The sequence below is a fragment of the Neolamprologus brichardi genome, chromosome 16 (genome assembly GCF_056152115.1).
Source record: "Neolamprologus brichardi isolate AB-2024 chromosome 16, ASM5615211v1, whole genome shotgun sequence".
NCBI classification, from domain to species: domain Eukaryota; kingdom Metazoa; phylum Chordata; class Actinopteri; order Cichliformes; family Cichlidae; genus Neolamprologus; species Neolamprologus brichardi.
Genome location: NC_142119.1, coordinates 2,917,720 through 2,941,835, shown reverse-complemented (window position 1 = coordinate 2,941,835; position 24,116 = coordinate 2,917,720). Strand labels below are relative to the sequence as shown.

Sequence of the window (24,116 nt, the reverse complement as noted above, 5' to 3'; positions counted from 1 at the left end):
TTTCATGTAACCAGCTCTTTTATTGCCCTCTGTTCCAGCACAGAATCCGACTCTTGTTTTTTTGCTAAATAATGCAGCTGCAGAGACCTAATGATGAGGGAAGTGATTTGATTTCCTCTGAACAAACATCGGGAAAATATTAGAAAAACAAAACATGCATTTCAGACGACTAAAACCAGATTTGCTTTGCTAAATTATGCAGATAAATTCAATATCAGCAAAAATTTATAGGTTTGTCTTTGAAGTATTGTTTGGATTTGTGTTAGAACACTTTATTAATTCCCCGTTATACCTAAAAACAACTACAGGTAGTACTTACACTGATCTGCCACAACATTAAAACCATTTTTCCAGTATCAGAGAATTTAGGGATATTCCAGAGCAGCGAAGATATTAGTAAATGTGTAATTAATAGTGGGGGAAAAAAGTTTTTGCTTTAAGATGTTAATCAGACTTGACTGATGAGTCTTGGTAACCATTAACATTAAAAAAATTGAAATAATGCTTCAAAATAAATGCTCATATCTCACCTACAAGGGGCGAGACTTGATTCCAGAAGGATGAGTACAGTCCTTCAGCTCTGACTTATCAGAGGATTCAACTCCTGTGACCGGTGTTAGAATGGCCCATTGGGTCGCCAGGTGGGGCCATAGACTGTATATAAAGATGGGCTTAGCTTCTGAAGTTAAAAACTTAAGCCGAAGCACCTTGACATTTTAACCTTTTTTTAATGCCCACAAGGGGGCGACTCCTATGGTGACAAACATGTCTTCTTTTTTTAAAGATAGATGTTCATGAGGAAAAACACCCAAAAATCAACTGAAAGATTGATTTACAAAATCAAAAGACTTTCCTTAACAAGACATGGGTTAAATCACTAGTTTTAAGTCTTTATAAATGGCAGTAAACTTGATAGAAAAGCGCAGTATCTTCAGGGACCAGCAGGTGTCTCTGTTTCTCAACCAGATCCACCTTTTGCGCAGAATGTTTAGTTTTAAAAAAGTTAAACTGTAGAAAACTCTTTTTGAAGCCTCAAATTAAGGTTTCAAAAAGAGGACTGTGCAAACCAGTGCATGATGTCATGGTGGGTATGCCCATCTTTAATATACAGTCTTTGTTTAGGGTCTCTGTGGACTGAGCTTTTTCCAACAAATTCGATCAATGCAAAAATGTTTAGGAAGCTGCACCTTGTCAGAGCAACATCAAAGGTTTCCCAGCACCGCACTGTAACAAGATGATCGATGTTATCCAGCGTTGAGGGGTTTTAAATGCTGCGGCTTGTATGAGATTAAACATTGGAGAGGGAAAAAAAGGGAACAGGAAACAGGAAGCTGAGACGATATATGATCTGTATTAGAAGCTGTGACCGCGCTGCAGGACTACAGATGATACTGCTCCGTGTCACATCAACAAACATCCACAGGAAATGTAGTGAAGCACTCAGTGGTGAGATCATTATCCCCTCCCGTGTCCTTGTGCTAATGTAGCACTGCTGTTCTGATCCTTTAACATGCAGCACTGTAACATTACAACTGTACAAACTATGCAGAAAGACTCCACTGCAGAGCAACAGTGCACCAAACTGCCTGCTCCCTCTTCTGCCTGTGAGCATGACTCAGCTGTGGAGACATAGTCGTGATTTTTCTGTAAAGAATCACCAGAACAACTACTTATTCTACAGCAATAACACGGTTTATGAACAAGGGCTGACACGCTTCCATCCACAGCGGCACGCTCCTCCATAAAAGGATGGGGGGACAGGAAGTGGCCGGTTAGAAAAGGCTTAGCGGTGTGTTGTTTGAAGTTGGGAGGCAGCTGCTGACCAACTTCACAAAGTCAGGTCCTTCTCACCCAAGGAGGAAAAACACTGCTCCACCATCTGGTCGGACACCTCCTCTGGTGTTGATGGGTTCCACTTGGGATTCTGGTCTTTGTCAACTAGCACTAAAAACACAGAAAATCAAGTTTAGTGATGCTAAGAGGAACAATAACTAACCCACAACCTTTAGAAGCGAGCATATACTTCTGCAGAGTGATCCGTGATTGTAATAATCACTGCTCAGAATCCTTGCTAGTCCCAGTATATACTTTAAATCTGAACCAAAAAAACCAAAGCTTATTTTAAAAAGGCTGATCTCCCCTTCAAGGTTGTCTTCGGGTGTACCTCAGGACCTCTTCCAGCAGGCCTGATTTTTCAGATCTGAAGCTCCTAATTTGCCTTTGTGCATGTGTGCATGAGCTAAGCTCCTTCAGCTGAGCTGGAGGAGAGGGAGGACTGGGCTTCTCTGCTCAGACTGGATGCATGCATGGCTGAAACACAGATGCACCAGGAGACGACCTCAAAGATGAGATCGGCACAGGTAACGTTTTAATCTCTTTATCATTTCCATTTTACTTTAGTTTACTGATCCTGTAATAATAGAATAGAAGCTACAGTGTTTATTATGTTTGGTAAATCTATGTAAAAATAAGTTCCAAGACTAAATTTCATACCCATCCTCTTCTGCTTTTGTGTCCCCTGTACTGCAGTGACTTACCGGCTCGAACGCCTTCATAGAAATCGCAGCCCCTCTGCAACACAACACAAACAATGTCTTATCACTCCCCGAAACACATCATCAGAGCTGAAATGTGAAACCACCTTGGGTTTCAGACTTCACTGTGATGGTTTTTACCATGCAGGCCTGGCTCAGTCGATACTCCATCACCAGCACGTCCTGCAGGCTCAGAGCTGCGCCCGCCTGCAGCTGCTTGAGGGTGATCTTCAGGGACGTGGGAGACATTTTGGACAGAGTCTAGAGGAAGAGAAACCATTTGTTTGTTTTACTCAGCTTGGCTTCATAGTATCAGAACAGTCACAATCTAGGACAAATCGTTCCTACAGTGGATTCTAACAGCCCCAGCTGTTACTTATACACATATAAACCTCTCAATAATGCCAGGATTTAGTCAGTGACAGCCGAAAGAGAGAAGGAAACTTTTAAAAAGATCATCAGCTCATCGTCGAAATGCCAAAAAAAACTCAAGCTCTTTCCTCGTGCCCATGTCCAGACTCTACTTCCTTCTCACGCGACAGTATTCAGAGAACATCCTTACATCCAGAAAAAAAAATCACTTACATCACAATTATTTCAACATGTAAATAAAGATTCATTAATAAAAACTGGGTTTTTTTGTTTGTTTGCTTTGGTCTTGCTGAAGGTGAGAAGATCAAGCTCATGACTTTCCTGGTGAACAGATTTAAGAAGCGGGGTGTGGTAGGTGAGGGAGGGAGGGTCATGTGACTCGTTTAATCTCGAGTGAAGTGGAACATCGCTTTTTAGGCTGTTTGAGGGAATTTTAGTGAATGAAGCCATGATAATTCACTCTGACATCCCACTAAAGTGTCTTTAGCTCCAGCCAGCAGGGCACAGTGATTAACCTCATTAAATACTTATTCTCAGGTAACTACCAAAATGCACAGCGGAGCCAAATAACACCCCGGCTTCATTCCAGCTCTGTCTGTGGGTTTATCGGAGGGTGGTGTTCACCATCAGCCTCTGTAAGAGTTCATGTTTTAAAGACAGCTGACTGTTGGAACAGAAGCAGATGAACCGCACTCTACTTGAACTGAGCCACAGAGGAGCAACGCACCTCAGTTTGTTTCTTAGCGAACTCGGAGCCGTCGGTCTTCAGGTTCTTCACAATGCCCTCCACACTGCTGGCGCTGAAGAGCCTGACAGGATTTAAAAGGACAAGAGACTGAAAATAAATAAAAGGCTGATAGTCTTTAAAAACAGAGCACAAAGAGATTAAAAGCAGCACTGAAAGAGGCTGGTACATATGGAGCCCTGAAAGCCGATTTCAGGAATACATTTCTGACTAAATACAGTGTTTCTGTCAATTTTCTTTATCTGTCACCAACAAAAACAGACTCCAGCTCACCTCCTGAACCTAGTTTAAGTATATTTAGGAAGAAAGTCATGTGCCTACCTGTCTATATCAGAGAGGTGCTTTTTCAAGATGAAAGGCTTCTCAGCATCCAGACTGCTCTGTGGACAAAGAGCAGAAACAAAGAGTGAGATGCAGTAATGAAAATGTACAGCTAGAGTCTAAGCCACATGTTTGTGTAAATGACTGGCTTCTTGGCTTCTAACCTGGCTCTGGTAGGAGTCTAGCACTCTGGAGACATCTTCAGCAGAGGGAGACTTCAAGTCCACGAGCTCCTTCTGCAGGTCTGGGATCTGTTTAATCCAAACGGAAAAAGTCAGTCTGCAGCTGATCTGTCGTTTATGATGTGATGTGTAGAAGTCTGACGTGTCACTAAACATAGTTATCGTCTAATAAATAAACAGAATGTGAGGATTGTTATTCCCGACTAATGAAAAATTTGGATTATGTTAACTGTGTTTCTAGTTTCTCCATCTCAGTCGTCCTTGATCGCTTCCTGTTTGACTTTGACATTTTTTTACGATTGCCTGCCCTGCCCTCATCTTCACCACCTCGTCCTTCAGTCTCTCAGCTTCTTCTTTCAGCTGCTCCCTTTGCTTCACAGCAGGTCATCTGCTTCCATCTCATCCTATCCCAAGCATCCTCCTCTGTCCCATCAACCTTCTGAATGTCCTCCTTCACTACACTGATGAACTTACACTGAGGCCTTCATCAAGCCGACCTCAAATACCTCAGATGATACTTAATCTGGAAGTCACCAATGCAATAAAGTCTAAACTATAAATAAAAACAGATGCTAAAACAGTACCTGAAAGTAAAATGGAAAAATCTATCTAACACTTCAATCGGTAAGCTACCCTCTTAATGAAATTTGACTATCAGACCACACCGATAATCTTGTTTCTTTCCCCTTGTTCATGTCAGCTCATTGCTAACACTCTGTGCAGATTCCTTTTGTTTTATTTACTCAGATTCAGAATTTGTGTATTTTGGCTCTTCTTGCATCAGCTCATTACCTCCGAGTCCTCTCTCTTGACTTATGTAACCCTTTGTCTTGTTGCTAAACTTCCACTGAGGTGAGATGTGTTTGTTTCTGCCCAAACCAAGGTTAGAGTCATAAACAATCTGCCGCCCACCGCTCTGACCTCATGCCAACAGCAAGAAAAACACAACTGGCCTCTGCGCCGGCCGGTGAATGCTGGCACCGTAAACAAGAGTGAGGCCTCCAGTGAATCAGCATCTGGCTTTCCAGTGCAGCTCTGACCTCACCCCCGCACTTCCAACACCTGAACTGAAAGCTCACACGGTACCTTCTTAGACTCCACAAAGTGAGTGGCAACCCCGGCTCTCTGCACATCCCGTCCTTTAAGTCGGAAGCCCGTCAAGGCAAGAAACAATCCCAACTTCCCCTGGAGCCTCGGCAGAAAATAGCCACCTCCCACATCAGGGAAAAGCCCTTTCAAAATAAAATGAAAAGCAGAGTTAATAACAGTTTGCACAGGTTTTTCATGAAAGCAGCATGCCTATTAATCAGTGACTTACACAAGCCAAGCAAGGGTTTTTATTAGAATGACTTTTCCCTGAGAATAATCAATGGTTTTGTCCTAAAATATCATCCCCCCTCACTCTAAGACAATTTACACACGGTGGTATTCCAGCAAAAGGCCACTGGCACACTACAAAAGGCCAAATATGCAGCTTAGGAGAATTAATGATCATCATCACAATCTGCAGATTTAATCCGTTCGTTCTGTCCTTTCAACAATGTTTCCATTTGATTTCAATATTTCTGACAGGACGCGACAGTCCAGTGCTTACAGCGGGTTCTGTAGTGTGGCGAGAGGGGGGGATTAGATAAGCTGACCTGATTCATGGCTGAAAATGTAATATTATAAATGTGGCAGATTATGGCTGTTGTTCAGAAGGCTGGCAGGGCCGAGTTAAATCTGTTAATCCCGCCTCGCAGGGGGTAACGGGGGTTACAGCGTGCTTGTGTGTGTAGATATAAAGATATGATGTAAGTATTGCTAGAGATGCTATTAATACAAGGACACAAGTTTTCCTGGGGGAATAATTAAGTAATCTCAGGCACTGACAGCTACAGCTAAATCACGCCCACGTGATACGTCAACGTTTGTGAACCAGCGCATTTACAGGTCCATATGGAGCCTCGTGTTCACCCGCTTTTGATTACATGTCGTGTTACGTAAAAATACGATAAGTACATTTTAAAAACAACAGAACAACATCTTCTCTGCTTTTTGCCAACGATCTGCTGCTACTGAGACAACACGCAGTTATTGCCTCGTTATTGCTTGTTTATCTTTGCTATGACTTGTTTATCATAATTTTGAGGTAATAAAAAGAACTAATTTTTTCATAGTTTGGCTCCCCATATGGAGGATGTTGTGGTGACTTAAAGGTTAATGAGATTAATTCAATTAGACTGCTACAGACCATTGTATCCATCTAACAATCATATCCAGACTCCAAAATTTTAATAAGTGGACACATCCTGTTGTTACAACAGAGCCTTTAATTCTACATCACTAAATGTGCCCCTAATATGAGAACTACATCTCAAACATTTTCAGAGTTTACTGGCACTAAGTTCAAAGCTCCTGCAGCATTTGAAACCCTCTCGTCTAACCCTGGAATACCACAGTGGAAAAAGCAAGATTCAGTCCACAGTGCGACTCTGGTTAAAGTAAACCAGCACAGACGGGAAGCTCTTGAGAGGATTCCTCCCCAGGATCAGGTCTAAAATAAGCTTGTGGGGTCTATAAGGCAGCTGCATTCCAGTGAAAAAGCTCGTCCCTGATGGAAAATCACGCGGTGTGAAGTTCCTGATTACCCAGGGGACGTGCTGATAACGGCCGTGCGGTGACCTGCAAGTCGAGAGCTTTTAGTAAAAACAATCGTGACAATGTTATGACCATGGCAGCTGGGAAGGGGATTAGGCGAGATTTTCTGCTTGTCCTCGCCAAAATGATGGGAGAGATTCAAAGCTAGCAGGAGACTGAAGAAACTTAACGGTGAGGTTAAAATCAAATTATTCTGTGTGCCAATTCATGTGAAAGAGAACACGCCAAATGAAGAACTGACACTTTAAAACAGATCACATCCAGTGTAGAACATCTTTGCCTCATTATGGCCAATCCTGAGCATGGACGATCGAATTACTGGCCCATTTCCTCCCACTTCTTACTTTAGCCTAGCCTCTGACAAACCCCCAGACAAATATCGGACCACATTGGCGGGAATCTCCTGCTTTTTCTTGCTGCTACGCTCATTTCCTGTCCGCTGACAACATAATCATCACCCTCCACCTCGCCCCAGACACCAGTCCGATTCCACAGCGCTACACATCAGCAGAAGATTAATTATAAATTCAGAGCCCAGAGTACTTCAGAATAATAAGCCTGACATGCTTCTGTTTGTATGTGTGGGTGTCAAATGAAGAATGGCTCGAGCATCCTTGGAAGGTTGCACGTATGAGGAAGCGAGTGCACGCAATCAATTTATCAGAACCTGAACAGACTCGGAAAAAATGAGCAGTGCCCACGCTGCAAAGCGCTTTCCTAATCCACTGACTCCAGGACCAACGTAATAAAACCTGCACAGAACATTACAAAACACCCTGAGAACCTTTATGAAGACAGTGACGACATTAACTGTTCGATCACAGCAACACAAACCCACTGTAACGAATACCTCTACAGTCATATCACTCTGGAAATAGCTTATATGCATTCACAGCAACAGAGCTGTGGTAATCCCAGTGGATTTCATTGACAACATGCTAGTTCACGGTACAATGAACTAGCATGTTGTTGTCACAGATTTGTTTCTAATCTCCTCAGCAGATGACCATCTGTCCACTAGAGACAATTAGCGAGAGAGGAACCTACAAGTTTAGTGTCTCAGTGGCCTTTTTCACTGGAGGACCCGCCTCACACTGCAACAGACAAAGATGTCCTACATGGTTCAGCTATGATGCTTTAAAAGATCTAACAGGTTAATGTAGCACTTTTCAGTTGGATCAGATCATTTTCTGGCTCCATATCAGGACACTGCAATCTATTGTCTTTAAACATGCATGAAATAATTAAAGAATTTGACCTTCTACAGTCAAAGGAGCTTGCAAAGAAAAGCGTCTGGACTTCTTTAAGTTACTTGAAGACGTTTCACCTCTCATCCGAGAAGCTTCTTCAGTTCTAAGGTCAAATTGGAGAGACCAAACAGCCACTTCACAAGCGCATGGCACAACATAGAAGAGCCACCTCCACAGGACAAGACTCAGCTGTCCATCTGCATCTAAAGGTCAAAGGTCACTCTTTCGAGGATGCCAATGTTCACATTTTGGACAGAGAGGACAGATGGTTGGAAAGAGGAGTGAAAGAAGCATCTATGTCCACTGTGAGCGACCATCTTTGAACAGAGGCGGTGGTTTACGACACCAACTCTCTGCCATCTATAATCCAGTTTTGAGATCCCTTCCCAGACGCCTTAAGGCCCACTCACACCCTGGGTCATCTGACCTCAGGAATTCGCATGATAAGGTGGGGCCAGGTTTCACAATGAACTCACCCGAAACTCTGGCTGATTGGGACCCACACCCAGTTTCACACCTTGGCTCAGGCGATTAGAGGATCATCAGGGGGTCCTTTTGTCCCTCTGTGGGGGGAAACTCCCACTAGGTTTAAATCTGGGACTCTCCACCATTTGACCTTAGAACTGAAGAAGCTTCTCGGATGAAGGTGAAACGTCTTCAAGTAACTTAAAGAAGTCCAGACGCTTTTCTTTGCAAGCTCCTTTGACTACGATGACCTGGATGACTGAGAACCTTCACAGACATATTGACCTTCTACAACTCTAAAACTCTTCAGCTGCTAACACACTAAGAGCTGATTTTTGCCGAAGGATTCAAAGGATGTGATTTTTATGTTTGCTTCCAAAGACTGTAAAAAGATGGATGTAGGAATACGTTAAACTTGCACTCTTTCTAATGGCCAGCAGAAGGCGAAAAGGCCTCTGGTTGTATACAAGTCGATGAGAAAACTGAAAGTTTCACTAGTTTCAGCTCATGCTGGATAAAATATGATAATTTTGTTTGACACCTACTGGAGTCAAAAGGGAGAATTATGCCAGCGAGGCTGGTGCAGGACATGTTACAGGATGAACAGGATTAGAAATGAGCACATCAGAGGGACAGCTCAGGCTGGGCTGAGATGGTTTGGACATGTGCAGAGGACGGATAGTGGATAATATGGAGCTGCCAGGCAGAGGAGAAGAAGAAGACCACAGAGAAAATTCATGGATGTATAGAAGGAGGACACAAGTTTTCTCAGTTTTACTAGAGTGGCTAAATTTAATGTAGCATTTTTTAAAACATATTTTTAGAAAGTTTAGTCAAGAAGTTTAGTAAACTCCTGACATCCACCTGCAGAGCATTGGCCTTTCCTGCTCTGTGACTGTTTGAAGTCCTGGATCTGTCTCTTCCCTTCTGGGTGATGCAGTGTGTTTGTTTCCCTATCTGCCTGGAGGCTCAGATAAAAAAAACAAGTTTGTGTGTCAGAAGGCAGCAACAGGAGTAGAACAGCATACAGCCTGCTTTTCTATCACTGACATGTACGTCTTCCAGGAAAAGATGGAGAGCAGGAGGAGGAAAAGATGAATCATATATGGGAAAAGCAGCCGTTACTGACGACAGCTGCACCGCTGGATCACCTCTCAGTGGGCTCGACTCTTCTATATCAGTCTTTTTTTTTTACACACAGAAAGTGATGTGCTGTCCAGCGACTCCACACACTTACCACTACTGCATTTAACAAGTCCAACTAAGCAACCACAGCAACCCATTTAAGGGTTCCTGAACTACTTCCAATTTAAAATACACTATAACACTGCAGCTTCAGTCTCCTATGAATAATTTTCAAGTTTTTTAGTTTGCTTAGAAAAAGAAGTGCGACCAAACGCTGCAGTTCCTCTAATGCCCACTTGAGGCTCTCTATAAAAGTGACCAACTCCTCATAGACCTGTTCTAATCCCTGAACAGGACCTCTTGAACATTTCTGTGTTGGTGACTAATCTTCTGTCTCAGTGGTGTGAGCAATGTAACAACACCAGGGTCAACAAATGGCGCAAAAATCACAAAAAAAAAAGTCACACGTGATGGAGGGAATTTACCATGAACTCTTGGCGGCTGCAATTCGCTGAGATGCGACATCAACAGCATTACAGCAATAATAATATAAAGGAACAAATCCAAGAATTTTGTATTTAAGGTAAATTATTTTATTAGTCTGTTAGCATTTATCATACCTCTGTGTTGCATGATTTATGGGTTCAGTCACTAGTTTCAGGTCGAGTTAATTTTGCAAATTATGGTCAGAAGGGAAGATTACCCAGAGTATTTTCATTGGCTAACAACCTGTCAATCACAAGTCGCTGGCCAATGAGCATGCAATGGCCTCAGTTTCTCAGTCAGACCCACACCACGCTTGTCACGCTCAAGATGGTGACAGTGAACGTGCCCCGCTTGTTTATTCTGCTGTTAGCTCACCACTTCACCCTCTCGTCCATATTGAATTACTTTTGGCTCCAAAAAGACAAAATGGCAGCAGATAAACTACAGCCCAAAAACAACTGGTGACATCATCATCATCATCATTTTATCTACCGCCTTAAAAAGTTATAAAGACTAAATATTCCTATTTTTTGATTACTGAGCTTCTGTTTTCCAAACTGTCTGAAAAGGTCTTTTGTGATTTGTACCATTGCTGAAGATTAAAGGCTTAAACGCTGGACTCACTTTTTCCACCCTGCCCATTTTAGCAGTTCATTTTCAACACTTATTTAGGAATGAGGTCATCAGCAAACTGCACTGAATGCAAATCACTCTTCTGCTCGTGTTTGGCTCCCCAGCTTCAAATGCAGACAGACCTTGTATGTGAACTGGGTCCAGCTTGAAATCATTGCTCCTACATAATTAATATTCTAGATATACACTCCCACTGATGTGGGCCAACCCTTGCCACTAAGCACTCCCTCAATCAGGCAGATCGCGGGCTTACCGATGGCAGTCTCTGGCATCGCGAACAGCGTCTTCTCAGTGGCCACTCGAAACCGTCCGTGAACTGAGAGACCCACGCCCTACAGGTATAAGAGAACACGTTTTAAAATAATTAGAGCAGTGGTTCTTAACCTTGTTGGAGGTACCGAACCCCACCAGCTTCATATGCGCATTCACTGAACCCCTCTTTAGTGAAAAATAAAATGTGATTTTTTTTTTTCAAATTCAAGACATAGATATGTTTTTTACTGGTGCACAAAATGAGCCATGCATGTCATGGCGGAGGCTCTGCCGAACCCCTGAGACCGACTCACCGAACCCCTAGGGTTCGATCGAACCCAGGTTAAGAACCACTGAATTAGAGAAATAAAATAAAAGTCGTATGATAGAATAGAGTAAAATTTAAAAAAAAAAAAAAGGAGGGATCAGTGTCATTAATGGCCGTCACCTCTACAGAGAGCTGGAGACTCATATGAAAATTGGCTGAAAAAAGTAAACCAGGCTAACCTGTCAAGAAAGTGTGTGTGTGTGTGTGTGTGTGTTTTTAACTCATGCAGCTCCCAACAGGGAGAGAGGTGAAGGCTAATGAGCAGTGTTGGCCAGAGGACATTTCCAGCACAGTAAGGTGTGTGTGTGTGTGTGTTATTATAAGGTTGCCTTGGAAACAACATCCCCTTGCATACCTGAATGCATATGACCACGCAGATAGACAGGAAAATTACACTACCTGATTGTTCATTATAACTGAAGCACCTGTCAATGGGAAGCTTTTATTTTGAAGGTCAAATATATATCTGCAATAACAGTGTTAGAAGTTTAAAGAAAACATTGCTCAATCCAAAAAAAACAAAAAAAAACAAACTACACATAAAAATGTTTATTGTGTAAAAGCTGCTGGTGTATCTCAGTTCATCCACATGCTGAGTGTCTGTTGGTGGCGGGTTATGGCGTTTGCTGTTGTAACGTTCAGGCTTCAACACTCTCGCCTCTCACTCACTTTGTGAATTTGACATGTGTGTAATTAGACAAAGGAAGGAGTAAATGGCTCTTACAGGGGTGGATTTTACCCCAAACTACAATGTTTTCTCAACTCTAACCAGGTAGTTTTTATTACCTGAGCTTGATCATCAACTGATCAATTAAAAAAGCAACATCAAGTGCAAAACACAAAAGAGTCCAGTCTGCTGTGTTCTGTTTAAAATCGGATATCAGAAATCCTGAGGTCTCAGTCCGAATTTACAACTGGATCACTTCTTAAAATCTGACATTCTACTCAAAAAGTTGGAGAAGCCAAACCAACGCTGACTTTGTTGATGAATTGTTGAATGGCTCTAGCTTGGCACGGAGAAAGCTTTACTGGAACATGTTCAAGTTGGGTGTGATGTCACTCCCAGCTCTGACATCCAAAGTTAAAAAGATTACGGCATAATGCGGACTTTGTCAGGATCGTCACCTCTTGGCGGCCAGTACTTCCACAGTAGCTCTGTCAAAGTGCCAACGCCAAAAATGACACGACCGATGTGAGAATGTGTCAATCCACAACATACAAAACTGTAATTTATGTGGACAGCAACAATAAAAACAAGATATAAAAACACTGGCTCCATTATCACGATGGAAACCTTGAGCAGTGGACTCCCCAAATTAAAAGACCCCCATTGATAAATTCAGGGATCTGGCTTAATGAGTTTGGGTTTGAATGTGTAGCAGACTCTGTGTACACAGTTCTTCTGCTCTCATTACACCAGTGTATTAATACAACCCACAATCCTGACTTTATGAATGTGGGCTTTATGATTACACTCGTGGCTTTTCATCAAATAAAAATAGTTTAAATCTGTGTGACATTTAACCGATACCAACATCCTGTGATGTGTCGGGGAGTCGATATAACGCAGACCAACATTCGTTGTTAACTAACCACCAGTAATTATTAATTAAACCACAGAACTGGTGTCACAATACAGCCTAATAAGGGCCAACCTTTTTTTCAGTGTCTGAAGATTCTTTATATAAAGGATCATGTTTGAATAACAGATATAGATTTAATCTCACATAATTCACGTCAACCTCTCGTCCAAATTGGTACAAAAACAATTTGGTGGTGTAGAGAAACCAGCGAGTAGCATCATTGTAGCAACACCAAAGCCTTCCTATAAGCCAATCTTCACACCTTTTTTACCTGACAATTATATGATGTAATTCTTTGAATGTTGGGATGGATCTGTTATTACTGCAGCCTGTACAAAATCCAGCAGCTCGTCTTTAGACAGGCATGAAATGTCGTTGGTCACACCTTCACATGTTCATGTTTTTAAAGAGTCTCGCTGGTTTGGTGCCACCCTACTTAAGAGACCTTTTACAGGTTTGTGGTTTTTATTGTGTATTTTGGGGTATATTCATAGTCTGCTTAATGACTCTTGTGTATAATGTATGTATTTTGTACAGCCTGTGCAGCATTTTGGTCAGCTGAGGTTCTTTTAAATGTGGTACAGAAATAAACTAAATTAAAGCCATGGCTTTAATTTAGTGGTAACTAGAACATACAGAAAAATAAGGTTTTTCAGCCTTTTCCCTGCACAAGTTACAGTCCTACTATTCCCTTGTGAGTCAAGGTAGCAACATGACTGGCTGATATTTCCTCTTTCAATTGATGGCACCATCCAGCATCTTAACATTTCAGAATTGTCCGTCTGATTTCTATTCGGGAGTTTATTTCTTTATTTTTTGGCACCTTGTTGTCTCCTCTTACTGTATATGCACTCTATGAGTCAGCACTACTAAAGATCAATCATGCTGTCATTTAGTGCAAAGTAAAGGTTGTTACCTGCTGAGGGATCAATCACAGCCAAAACAACAGCAGCTGATTGATTACAGCTGACAAGCTGTCTTTATCTTGATCTCAGCGATCAGCAAAAGAGTTCAGAGCTGGACAGCAGCGCTGCTGGATCCGCCTCACAGCAGAGAGATAAACGACCACAGGGGAATAAAAATATCTGATCACTGGAGACTAAACAGGCCTCTGCCAAGAGAAGTTGCTCCTCTGGAAGACCCAGAACCCAAAAACCGTAAAAAACGCCATTGGGGACACAGGCCTTTGCATTTATTTCATGATGACATTTCAAAAAAAAAAAAGTTAAGGATGGATTTACATGAGAATTTTTCCAGAGGTGAGGCTTTGCCCCACTCAGAAGTGGGTCATTCATTATAAATATACTGAATTTTAAAAAGTTCCCACCAGACCCCGTCAAGCTGATTTTTTTTTCTATGCATGCAAAATTTCACTGTCATACTATGAATATTTTCAAACTTTCAGGTCTTCAAAGTACATACAGGTAAGCTGAAATTTTGCACCTTTTATTTTTTTCTTCCAAGCATTTTATCAGAAACACCGACATGCAAACCCTGTGAGATCCAAACTTGCTCAGGACCTATAATGGTTTGATCGATGTGATACACCTAAACTTCCAATGCTTGTTTCTGTTCCTCCGCATCACAGACATTAAAGTGGTGATGTTTATCCAAACTCTCTATGTTTATACACAATCCTTCATTTAATCGTGGGTAAGTATTAATCTCTGGCTCCGTTTCAAAGCGTCTCTTTTATCCAGTATCCCCTGCCCTTACCTGATCCTAGTTATAGCAGATGTAAAACAAAGAGTGGTTACGGTTTGCAGTTGTAGCATCTATTCTCATGGTGATGTGTTCGTAAGAACTCTGTGCAGTTTAACTTTTACTTCCATCTACAGCTGTGGAAGCTATATGAACCTTCAAGTGTAAACTATGCTCTTCAACTGGCACCTTTTATTACATGTTATGGGAATGACTACTTTGTGGAAACAGTCTGGTTTTTAAAAGCCATAAATGTGTTTTTGGATGGCAACAACAGTTGCTCACTTTTGTTATCTTGAGTTGTCCACCGCATGTATCTATGGGTCCTAAAGACAACACGTTTAAACTTTGGGCTCAGAAGGTGGAGAGGGCTTACGTACTGAAAGACCCACCTCCTATTCTTTTCATACCTCTCCATTCATCTCCTCCAAACCTCCTTTCTTTGGGGTTTGTGTTTGTTTGCTTAATCTGTGTGAAGCTCTTTGGTTTCACTGTTTCCATATTGATGTTTGTTATAAATGTAATTACAAAAATACATTGAATTTACATTTCAACAAACGAGCGAGTGCTCCTCTCATCTGCATCTATTTTTAGAAACCAGATGAGTCATGTAAAGCGACGTGACCTTGAACTATAAGATTGATGTACCGAGTGTTGAGATTTAAATATATATTTTAATGCTTATTTGCTGATTATATTGTTTTATGTATAAAAGAGGGCCAGCTTTGAGACTAGGTCACAGGCTGACAGGAAACTGCATGTTTTTTGTAGAGTATGAGCAACAGACAGAGTGAAACTAAGTTCAGACAGGTTGCCCTGGCAACAGACCTCAGAAAGGGGACGTTATTCCAAGCTGCACAGGAAGTTTTAGTGCACGGGCATATTAATAAATCAGACACAGAAAAGAGGAACTGAGTAGAAGGAGTTTGTTTGTAATGAAACTGTGTGTGTCACGTGTGACGTGTGTGACGTCTGAAGTACCGAAATAACACCATATAAGACACATGTTGAGCTTGTAATGTTAGAGATCCTCAAAGCAGGAACTCCAGCAACACTTGAGGGAAGGTGAACAACTTTAATAATTGACCAACGCGTTTCAGCTTGTGGCCTTCATCAGGGTCACAAGCTGAAACGCGGTGAAGTTGTGCCAGAAAAGTTTTGCTGCAATGTTAGAGATCCTGCAACTGGCGTTTGGGCTGTGCAGGGGTCTCTCTCTTCCGGAAGATGATTGAATTAAAAGAAATATAAATGATTTGACCACTATGAGTCGGGTTTTTATAATAATAATAATAATAATAATAATAATGGATTGGATTTATATAGCACTTTTCAAGGCACCCAAAGCGCTTTACAATGCCACTATTCATTCACTCTCACATTCACACACTGGTGGAGGCAGCTACGGTTGTAGCCACAGCTGCCCTGGGGCAGACTGACAGAGGCGAGGCTGCCATATCGCGCCATCGGCCCCCTCTGGCCAACACCAGTAGGTGGTAGGGTAAAGTGTCTTGCCCAAGGACACAACGACCAGGACAGAGAGCCCGGGGATCGAGCCGGCGACCTTCCGGTTACAGATACGTTTCCCAACCCCCTGAGCCACGGTCGCCCCCCTCTGTTCTATCATGGGGATCAAAGACCCGGGTTTTAATACGAGTAAATCACGTTATCAAATTCAGCCAAAGGGCAGAAATAACATAACCTGAAAATAACTGTGGGAAAGCTTACTCATTTTAAGAAGAAAGAGAAAGACAAATGAGAAAAAGAAGGATGGCTGAAAGCAGCCTGTGGAACAAGAGGCCGTTTAATCACATTACTCGAGTTTCACCATAAAAGTAGTGGAATACTGCGACACGCTGGTGTAGAGCCTTATAAGAACATGTCTCCAGATCCTCCTGTAAACAACGCCAATTTGTCAGCAGACGAGCGTGTTTACAACTTAAAAATTTACAACTGGTCTGGTGAAGCTTAGAGTGCTGAAGATTGTGGAGGCATTCCTGAAGCCCTCTTTAGGATATCTGGGTTATTATGACGTAGCTGTCACACAAATTTGGCTTTGCATAATCAGAAATCAGTAGGTGAGACTGTGAGTGAGAGTGGAAAGTCTGTTACTTACACACCAAGTGACAGATGTCTGTTTGGACACAACAGTTGAGTTACTTTCCACATCGCTCTCACACACAGAATTCCCCTTTAAAACAACTGCACAGGCTCTGGATGGAAAACGAAAACCTTAAAACAGAGATTAAAAACCTTGTAGGCACTCCTCCTTTCATGAGGCTATCAGGAAAAATGTAAACAGGAACTCTTTACTCCAAGGAGGCAGAGATCAGAGTCATGCAGCTCTGGGCAAATATCTATCAAACGGGCAGCACTCCCCTTTACGAGCCATCTTAAATACAGAGTGTTCTCACTATGTAAATGTTTGAAATCTAAAGTACAAGCACAGAAGGACAGGGACGCAGTGTCTGCTCAAACAAAGCACGGAGGATTAATAAGGAGCATTCACAGAGCTTAATTCAGTGGATTTTAAACAAGGTGAGCGTCGACTGATGTGCGCGAGATGTGATGGGATAATCAAACAGTTTGTCTCTGACTGCTATCTGACCTGCCTTTTACTCCCTGGTGGTTTGTTATCGCTAATGTAATAAGAAAATCCGTTCTTTGTGGGGGTTCTGCCCTGAGCTTGGAGCAGATCTGGGAACAGGGGCCTCTTGGACTTGTCCTTATATAGAGCTGCCCCCTTTCCATCCAGTTATGCGCATTAAACAGCAACCACCCTCAGGATGGTTTGCTCTGACATTAGTGTCGCCTCAGTGCTGACGTGACACGTTGAAGTGGTCGACTTCAAATCGCTTTAGTTCCAGAGACATAACTCATCACACAGAAGTGATTTCTCTGTGTGGAAATCACATGATTCAACAAACATCACAGTTTTTGATGGCTGATGACCAGAGCTGACTTCCAAAAACCACACAATGCAGCACGCATGAGATCCATCCAGCATTTTACTTCATGCTGTTGTTCTGACACACAAATTACAGCTTCTGTCAGTCTTGGATAACATCATCATCATCGTGGCTGTCTAAACACAGAGCAAGCCAGGAAACAAGATGATTTCTGGTTCACAGCTCTGAGGATTCATCTTCCTGTAAAATGTACTTCATAAAAGTGGAAGCAAGGTGTTATAACCAGGGTTTTAATAGTTTTGCAATTTTCATTAGTTTTTATTTTTATTTAGTTTTGACTTCAGATTTTCAATTTTATATCAGTTTTAATTAGTTTTTACCAATTGTTTGTTAGTTTAGTTTAGTTTTTATTTTTTTGAAAATCCTTAGTTTCAGTTTAGTTTTGATTAGTTTCTGTTATAGTTTTAGTCGTGTTTGCAATAATTAAGTGTAACAAAATCCCAGTTTCATCATATCAGTCATTCTGCTCATCCTTGGGTATGTTGCTATTCCAGCTACCATACTGCACCCTGGACAGGTCGCCTGTCTGTCGCAGGGCTAACACGCAGAGACAGACAACTCACATTCCCACCTATGGGTTCTTTAAATAAATAAATAAATAAATAAATAAAGGCAGATGAACAACCATTGATACCAGGCAACTATAAAATGTATATCTTGGCCCCAATGAGACTATTAACTCTCGCAGCACCGGGTGTTCGTAATTTTGGTTCAAGTGAATTGATAAACTTTTTGAAGGTAATTGACTCACACAGTTGTGTAGATATCCCCGTCCTGTTGTCTCGGGATGCATCACGCTGCCTTGCCTGGGGTTAGCTTCTGTTTTCTGGGGATGAGGGTTGAGTGTGCTCCCTTACCTTCTCAAGCTAAGCTAGGTTAGCCTTCTTGTGTGAGCTTTTCAAGTGCACTTTAAGGTTTGTGGGATTTTTTTTCCCTTTAGAAATGTCCCTCATAATTTGTCTGTTTCCACTACAAGACACTTGCTTTATCCAAAACAGTCATATTCAAAGTAATCCCAAATTGGACTCTGGCGCTTTCTCCCGACTTTTCCTGACATGATTCTGCGCGTGGACGGAGCAGCAACACAGACGACTCGACTAACGTACTGCCACCTGCTGGCATAATGAGACACAGCAAGAAAAAAACCTGGAAACTAAACTTCATTTTCACCCTTGACTATTGTATGACACGCACACATCAATGAAAACTAAACACATTTTTGCTATAAATTCAGTTAATTTTAGTTAGTTTTGTGAACACTCATTACAGTTTTAGTTAGTTTTCCTTTTTTTGTTTTTATTTTTATTTCCGTTAACGAAAATGTTTTTTCACTTCTAGTTTTCGTTATTTCATTAGTTTTCGTTAACGATAATAACCTTGGTTATAACCTCAGGATAATAATACTTGGAAACTCAGGGGCCACTTTCAGGACATTTACTGACCATTTTCGGAAACATCCACAGTTAGCCACAACACTTACAGGAACCCGTTTCCCACATAACATTCTGATGCGGAAAACCCTGAAAAACCTCTGAAGGTTCCGGGGTGCAAGGCCCCCCAAACATACATTAACACCAATACTCTCTACAACACAAACAATATTTATGTAGTTTATAAAAGTGCTTTAAAGAAAATAATCTGAGATAATGATAAATTTAGAAAGTGGGTAAAAGGAAAAAAAAAAACATTCAGACAAAGACTGTTCAATGCTCTGTATGTAAAGCTGAGGATTTTAAACTGGAACCAAGTAATCTAGTGAGCCAGTGAAGGGACATGAGCAAATCAGGGGACCGTCTGTTGGAGCTACTGAGGTGATTTAGGGCAGATTTACTGAGCTCTTCAACAGAAACTATAAATCTTAATTTAATAACATTTCTCAGGTGAAAAACTGGATATCAGCAGCAAATAAGTGCTAATGTTAAATTTCCTGTCCCAAAGACAGCAGATATAAAATGAATAAGAGAGGACCCAGGTCTGAGCCCTGTGGGACACCACAGGGAAATAAAAACAAAAGGGGTTTAGTAGAAAAAACCTGCAGAAAGGCTGAGAATCTACTTGTTGAAGTCAAAACCAAATGTTTCCAGATGGTTTTGAGCAAAGCAGAGCTAAAAGGAGGAGTTTGGGCAGGTCAGTCCCATCTCAAGGTCCACTGAAACTTTGCATCTGTAGTTACAGACAGGACTAAGAAGTCTTCCGCTCCCACAGTTTTATTTGACGTTGCTTTTCCAGTGATTTGATTCTTGTTGTTAATTCTCCTTTAGCAGCTTTTCTTTTCATGCTAATGAGGTTTTATGTTCATTACAACAACAAAGTTCTCGATCCAAAATGAAACGCTCTTTAGCGTCTGATGAATCTGACTGAAAGAGTGTTTGTTGAATAAATTCTGGAAAGACCAACAAGACAAACACCAGCACATTTTCTCTGCTTGTTATGTCTCCCGTTATCCATGACTGTAATCTGTTTTCACTCCCAATATAACTGGGATCACTGACATAATGCATTCCCTAACCCTAACCTCACCTCAGAGTGGGTCTGTTGTGTTATTTTCCTTATTTTCTGTTCTGTTGGTGGATGCTAGAACCAGTTTCAGGTTTCAGACAATGAGGTTTGTGTGGGTATAAGTAATCTCTGTGAAACTAATGCTCTAAATGTTCTGTCTTGAAAGGGTTTTTTTTTTAAGTCTTGCCTGTGTATGATGTAAGATGGATTTAATATTTTAATTTCAGACTAAGAAACTCCACCCTTATTTAAATCTACCGATTATGAGGGGTAGCTGATCAGAACAAAGCTAGCTTACTGGGGGAGAAGCTAAAAAAAGCAACAAAGGGACCAGACCTAAGTCCAATTAACTCTTGCTCCACTTTGAGGATCCACTGCTACTTATATTTACAGAGAACCACTGGATTTCTGTACTCTAGGTACTTCCCAGCCTCCAACCTGGATCTTCTGCTTGTAAGGTGAATGTGTTAACCACTACACTTTCAAAATGCAAACACAGGTGCATGAATATGAACTCTTGCTACCTGGTATCTCCATCAATATACTGTAATTAATAACAGGCCTCCTTTAATGAAAAAACTAAGTCCTAATTATCAAACTTCCCCCTAAATATGTGAAGAGCAGCCTTAAAGCCCTTTCACCAGTTGTTTCAGACCTAAACTGGTCCTTACAACAGTAGCAAAGCACGCCCACACATATGCACACAGACAAGGTCGTGATGACTAATGAGCCAGTGGGATACTGGCTGCTGTGAGTGACCTCAGTGACACCTCAGGAGTGACATCACCATCAAGGTCACATCAGAGATTCAAGCCTCACAGCATCTCCTGTAACCAGGTGAGTTGAACCGTGCATGTGTGCAGCTCTGCATGTATGACACTACACTAAAAGTATCAGTTCATATTCCACCCAAATCTGACACCTGGAGGGAAAAACCAGTGGCAGCAACAATGATTTGTCACTTTACATTTCATCCAATCAGAGGCCACCTTGCCACTGGCAGCAGGTAACAGGAGCAGATAAATCTCCACTGACACCTACTGGCAGACTTTCACATAACATTTCATGAGAAAAAAAACAAAACAAAAAACGTTTTTCATGTCTACAATTCATGCCAGTGATGGCAAAAATCCATCCTGAACTTTATAATACAGGATAAAAACTCAAACTCACCCCTCCCATTGTTATGCCATCAATAAGGGCAATATACGGCTTCCGGTACGATCCTTGAAAGAAGAAATAAAATGTATAAGAACAATGTGAAGCTGCCAGAGTGTTTGGATAAGTGAATGAAAACCGACAGGTAACATTTATATTAAACAAAATAAATAAATAGATACATACATAAAATAAAATAAAATAAAATGCATACCAATAGCATTGTTCAGAAGATATTCCTCACGAAAGAAGTCCTGGGCAAGAGAGTCTCCGACCTTCCCGGCCTCTGTTACAGCTGAGAGGGGGAAAAAAGAAGATAAAAACAGTAATCGGTCACACAGGTCAACATAAAAACTCATCTGAAACTGATACCTGAACCTTGAAGGCAGCTTGCTTACCTCTAATGTCTCCACCTGCACAAAAAGCTTTGTCACCTGCTCCTTTAATGATCACGATGTCCGTCTCGTTGTCGCTTTCCCATTTCTAGATTCCCAAACAAGGCAAAACACAGTTTTTGTTTACAGGAAATCTTCCTTTATTCAAAAACCTGCCTTAAAGTTATCGTTTTTAAGTTATAGAGACTGCATGAGCAGCTACATCTGTGGTTTAAAGAGTGTGAAAAGGGGTCTTTGTACAAAAATACAACCAAACATCTTCAGGACAGGTAAACCTGACAGATCTTTCACAATGTCAAACTACACATCGGTAAAAAATGAAAGGAAAAGAAAAAACCTGTGCTCAGTGTGCTTCTTCAGTACTTGTTCATCCAAGTTTCTGGAATGCTACCGAAAGGATGACTACTTCTTCTTTTGTTACTTCCTTTAGTCTTCCACTTTTCTTCCTTTCTTTCAGCTCTTTATTAAACATTATTTGTCCAATATATCTACTATCCCTCCTCTGCACATGTCCAAACCATCTCAGCTTTGCTTTTCAGACTGTCCCCAAACTGCCCAGCTCCCACATTCTCAGTTTGAGACTGACATCATGGAGATATTTGCTCCATAATAAGGAAATAACGACATCCCACAGCCCGCTGATAGCCTCATTTCATCCTTTTTTCCTTTTCATCCCTGTGAGTTGTTCATGCTGTAGATATAAAGAAGTGGTTGCGGTACTTTAGCATCTACGGAAGAGGAGTAAGTATTAACGGAGTAACTGTTCTGTTTTGGGAGTTTAGGTGACAGGAAATTTCAAACATCTCAACAAAAATCTGCTCACTGAGCCCCTCTTTGATCGCTCAGGACCTGGTGGTGCGTGGACAAGGAAAGGTCAAGATTTTTCTTTTAATTTGTCACATACCAGATTTTGATACTACATACCTTGAGCTGGGGGTAGATTTGCCGGATCATGGTAAGGTTGAGGGCATTCAGGACTTTGGGTCTGTTCATGGTGATCACACCGGTTCTGCCCACCTTCTCCAGGAGAACCTCCGGTTCTGCATGACTCGACATCTGTAGAACAGAGACAGAAAACCTGTACAGCAGTACAACCAAATGTTGGGGATCAGGATCCAGGAGGCTCCCTGATGCCCAACACTCTTCAAATCCTTATAGTGTGGAGGAGTAGTGGCTCTACTCTGATTGGACTCCTCAATCATTTGAACAAATCAGGACGGCGCAGTTGGTTCGACCCTGCAGATTCTGCTGCACAGCCTCTTAACAGGTAATGGACCCCAGACTGACAGCAGTACTTGGCTCTGATTTTAGAGAAGTTCAGTACAGCTATGAACCCATGGTGCAGCTCAACGTGCTGCTGTTACCTTAAACTCAGCTTGGATGTGATTTGGGGATGGCTGGGATTTAAAGTGATCACCTTTTGTGTTTGCTGGCCCTATATTTTATTCTTGTTGCCTAAAAAAATTACTCTGGGTGATTTTCCTTTGAAGGCTGAAACCTGTACACTCTTCAGCAGTTGGTTCTCCTCGTTTTTGCCAGCAGATACTTGTTTGTGTTACTCATTACTAGTTTAAGTTTAAACTCAATGACATCAAAACAAATTTTTCTCTTGCACCTTCCCTCCAGCTTATCCTGCAAACTTACGGTTCTCCCCTTTAAACAAGCCCAGCTAAAGGCCATCATCACTTCAATAGAGGGAAGAGTCAATGTATGAAGGTATGATAGGTATGACTAATGATTAAAACTGATAAGGTTTTATTGATACCAATGCCATTACTTATTGATCCAGTTCCCTCACTAATTTATTTATGATTTATTACTCCAGTAACCCCCAGTGTTTCCAACATGAACCAGAAGAGGGATGTAGTCAACTCAGCAGGGAAGCAGATTCTGTGTTCCTGCGCATGTCTGATGTGAGTGAAATATTCAGAGGAGGCAGTGGACCATGCTGCTGCTACAACTTCTCACCATGTGAGCCTGGATTCGCTGCAGCCTGCAGAGGGACCTCAGTCTGGAGGAAACAGCAAACACACGGAGCATTGATGACGGTTAATAAGCAGATCTGAATTAACTGGTTCAACGCGATGATGATGGCAGCAGATACCCCGGCTACAAACACACAACCAGTCCCAGCAGGTGAGTACAGGAAATCAGCTGACAGCCTTATATTGGTGCACAAACCTGCTGGGTCACTTTAGTGTGTCTACTTGTGCCGTCCATAGCTCGTTTATGAGCAGAGACGGTCATTTAAACGTGTTAGAGGAAAAACAAGCTGGCTGCACCTCCCAGGTGAGGCTCGTACCTGTACGCAGACGTTAGGACCGTCAGGGACATGATGATTTTTGACCTGTGCCGCGGGGTCAATAGCAGAACCTCTACAGCCTCGAGTTTCTACGTTTACTTCCTGGAAGCGGGGATGAGCTCCCGCTGATTGGTGGGTGTCGGTGACGCCAGAGCGTCTCTCCGCGGTGTGTTTGTGCC

General features: G+C 41.8%; 1 protein-coding gene across 1 annotated transcript; it reads right to left on the bottom strand.

The window, feature by feature from the left end:
• Nucleotides 1-24,044, bottom strand: hibch (3-hydroxyisobutyryl-CoA hydrolase). Its single transcript, XM_087853065.1, has 14 exons — nucleotides 23,938-24,044; nucleotides 23,604-23,646; nucleotides 22,560-22,691; nucleotides 21,639-21,723; nucleotides 21,455-21,535; nucleotides 21,256-21,308; nucleotides 11,007-11,085; nucleotides 5,241-5,386; nucleotides 4,137-4,223; nucleotides 3,973-4,031; nucleotides 3,634-3,715; nucleotides 2,676-2,795; nucleotides 2,538-2,571; nucleotides 1-1,944 (listed from the first exon to the last, which is right to left on the bottom strand). The coding sequence occupies exons 1-14, from the start codon at nucleotides 23,967-23,969 to the stop codon at nucleotides 1,829-1,831; spliced, it is 1,149 nt and encodes a 382-aa protein (XP_087709191.1). The 5' UTR covers nucleotides 23,970-24,044; the 3' UTR covers nucleotides 1-1,828.
• Between the last annotated feature and the right edge of the window lie 72 nt (nucleotides 24,045-24,116).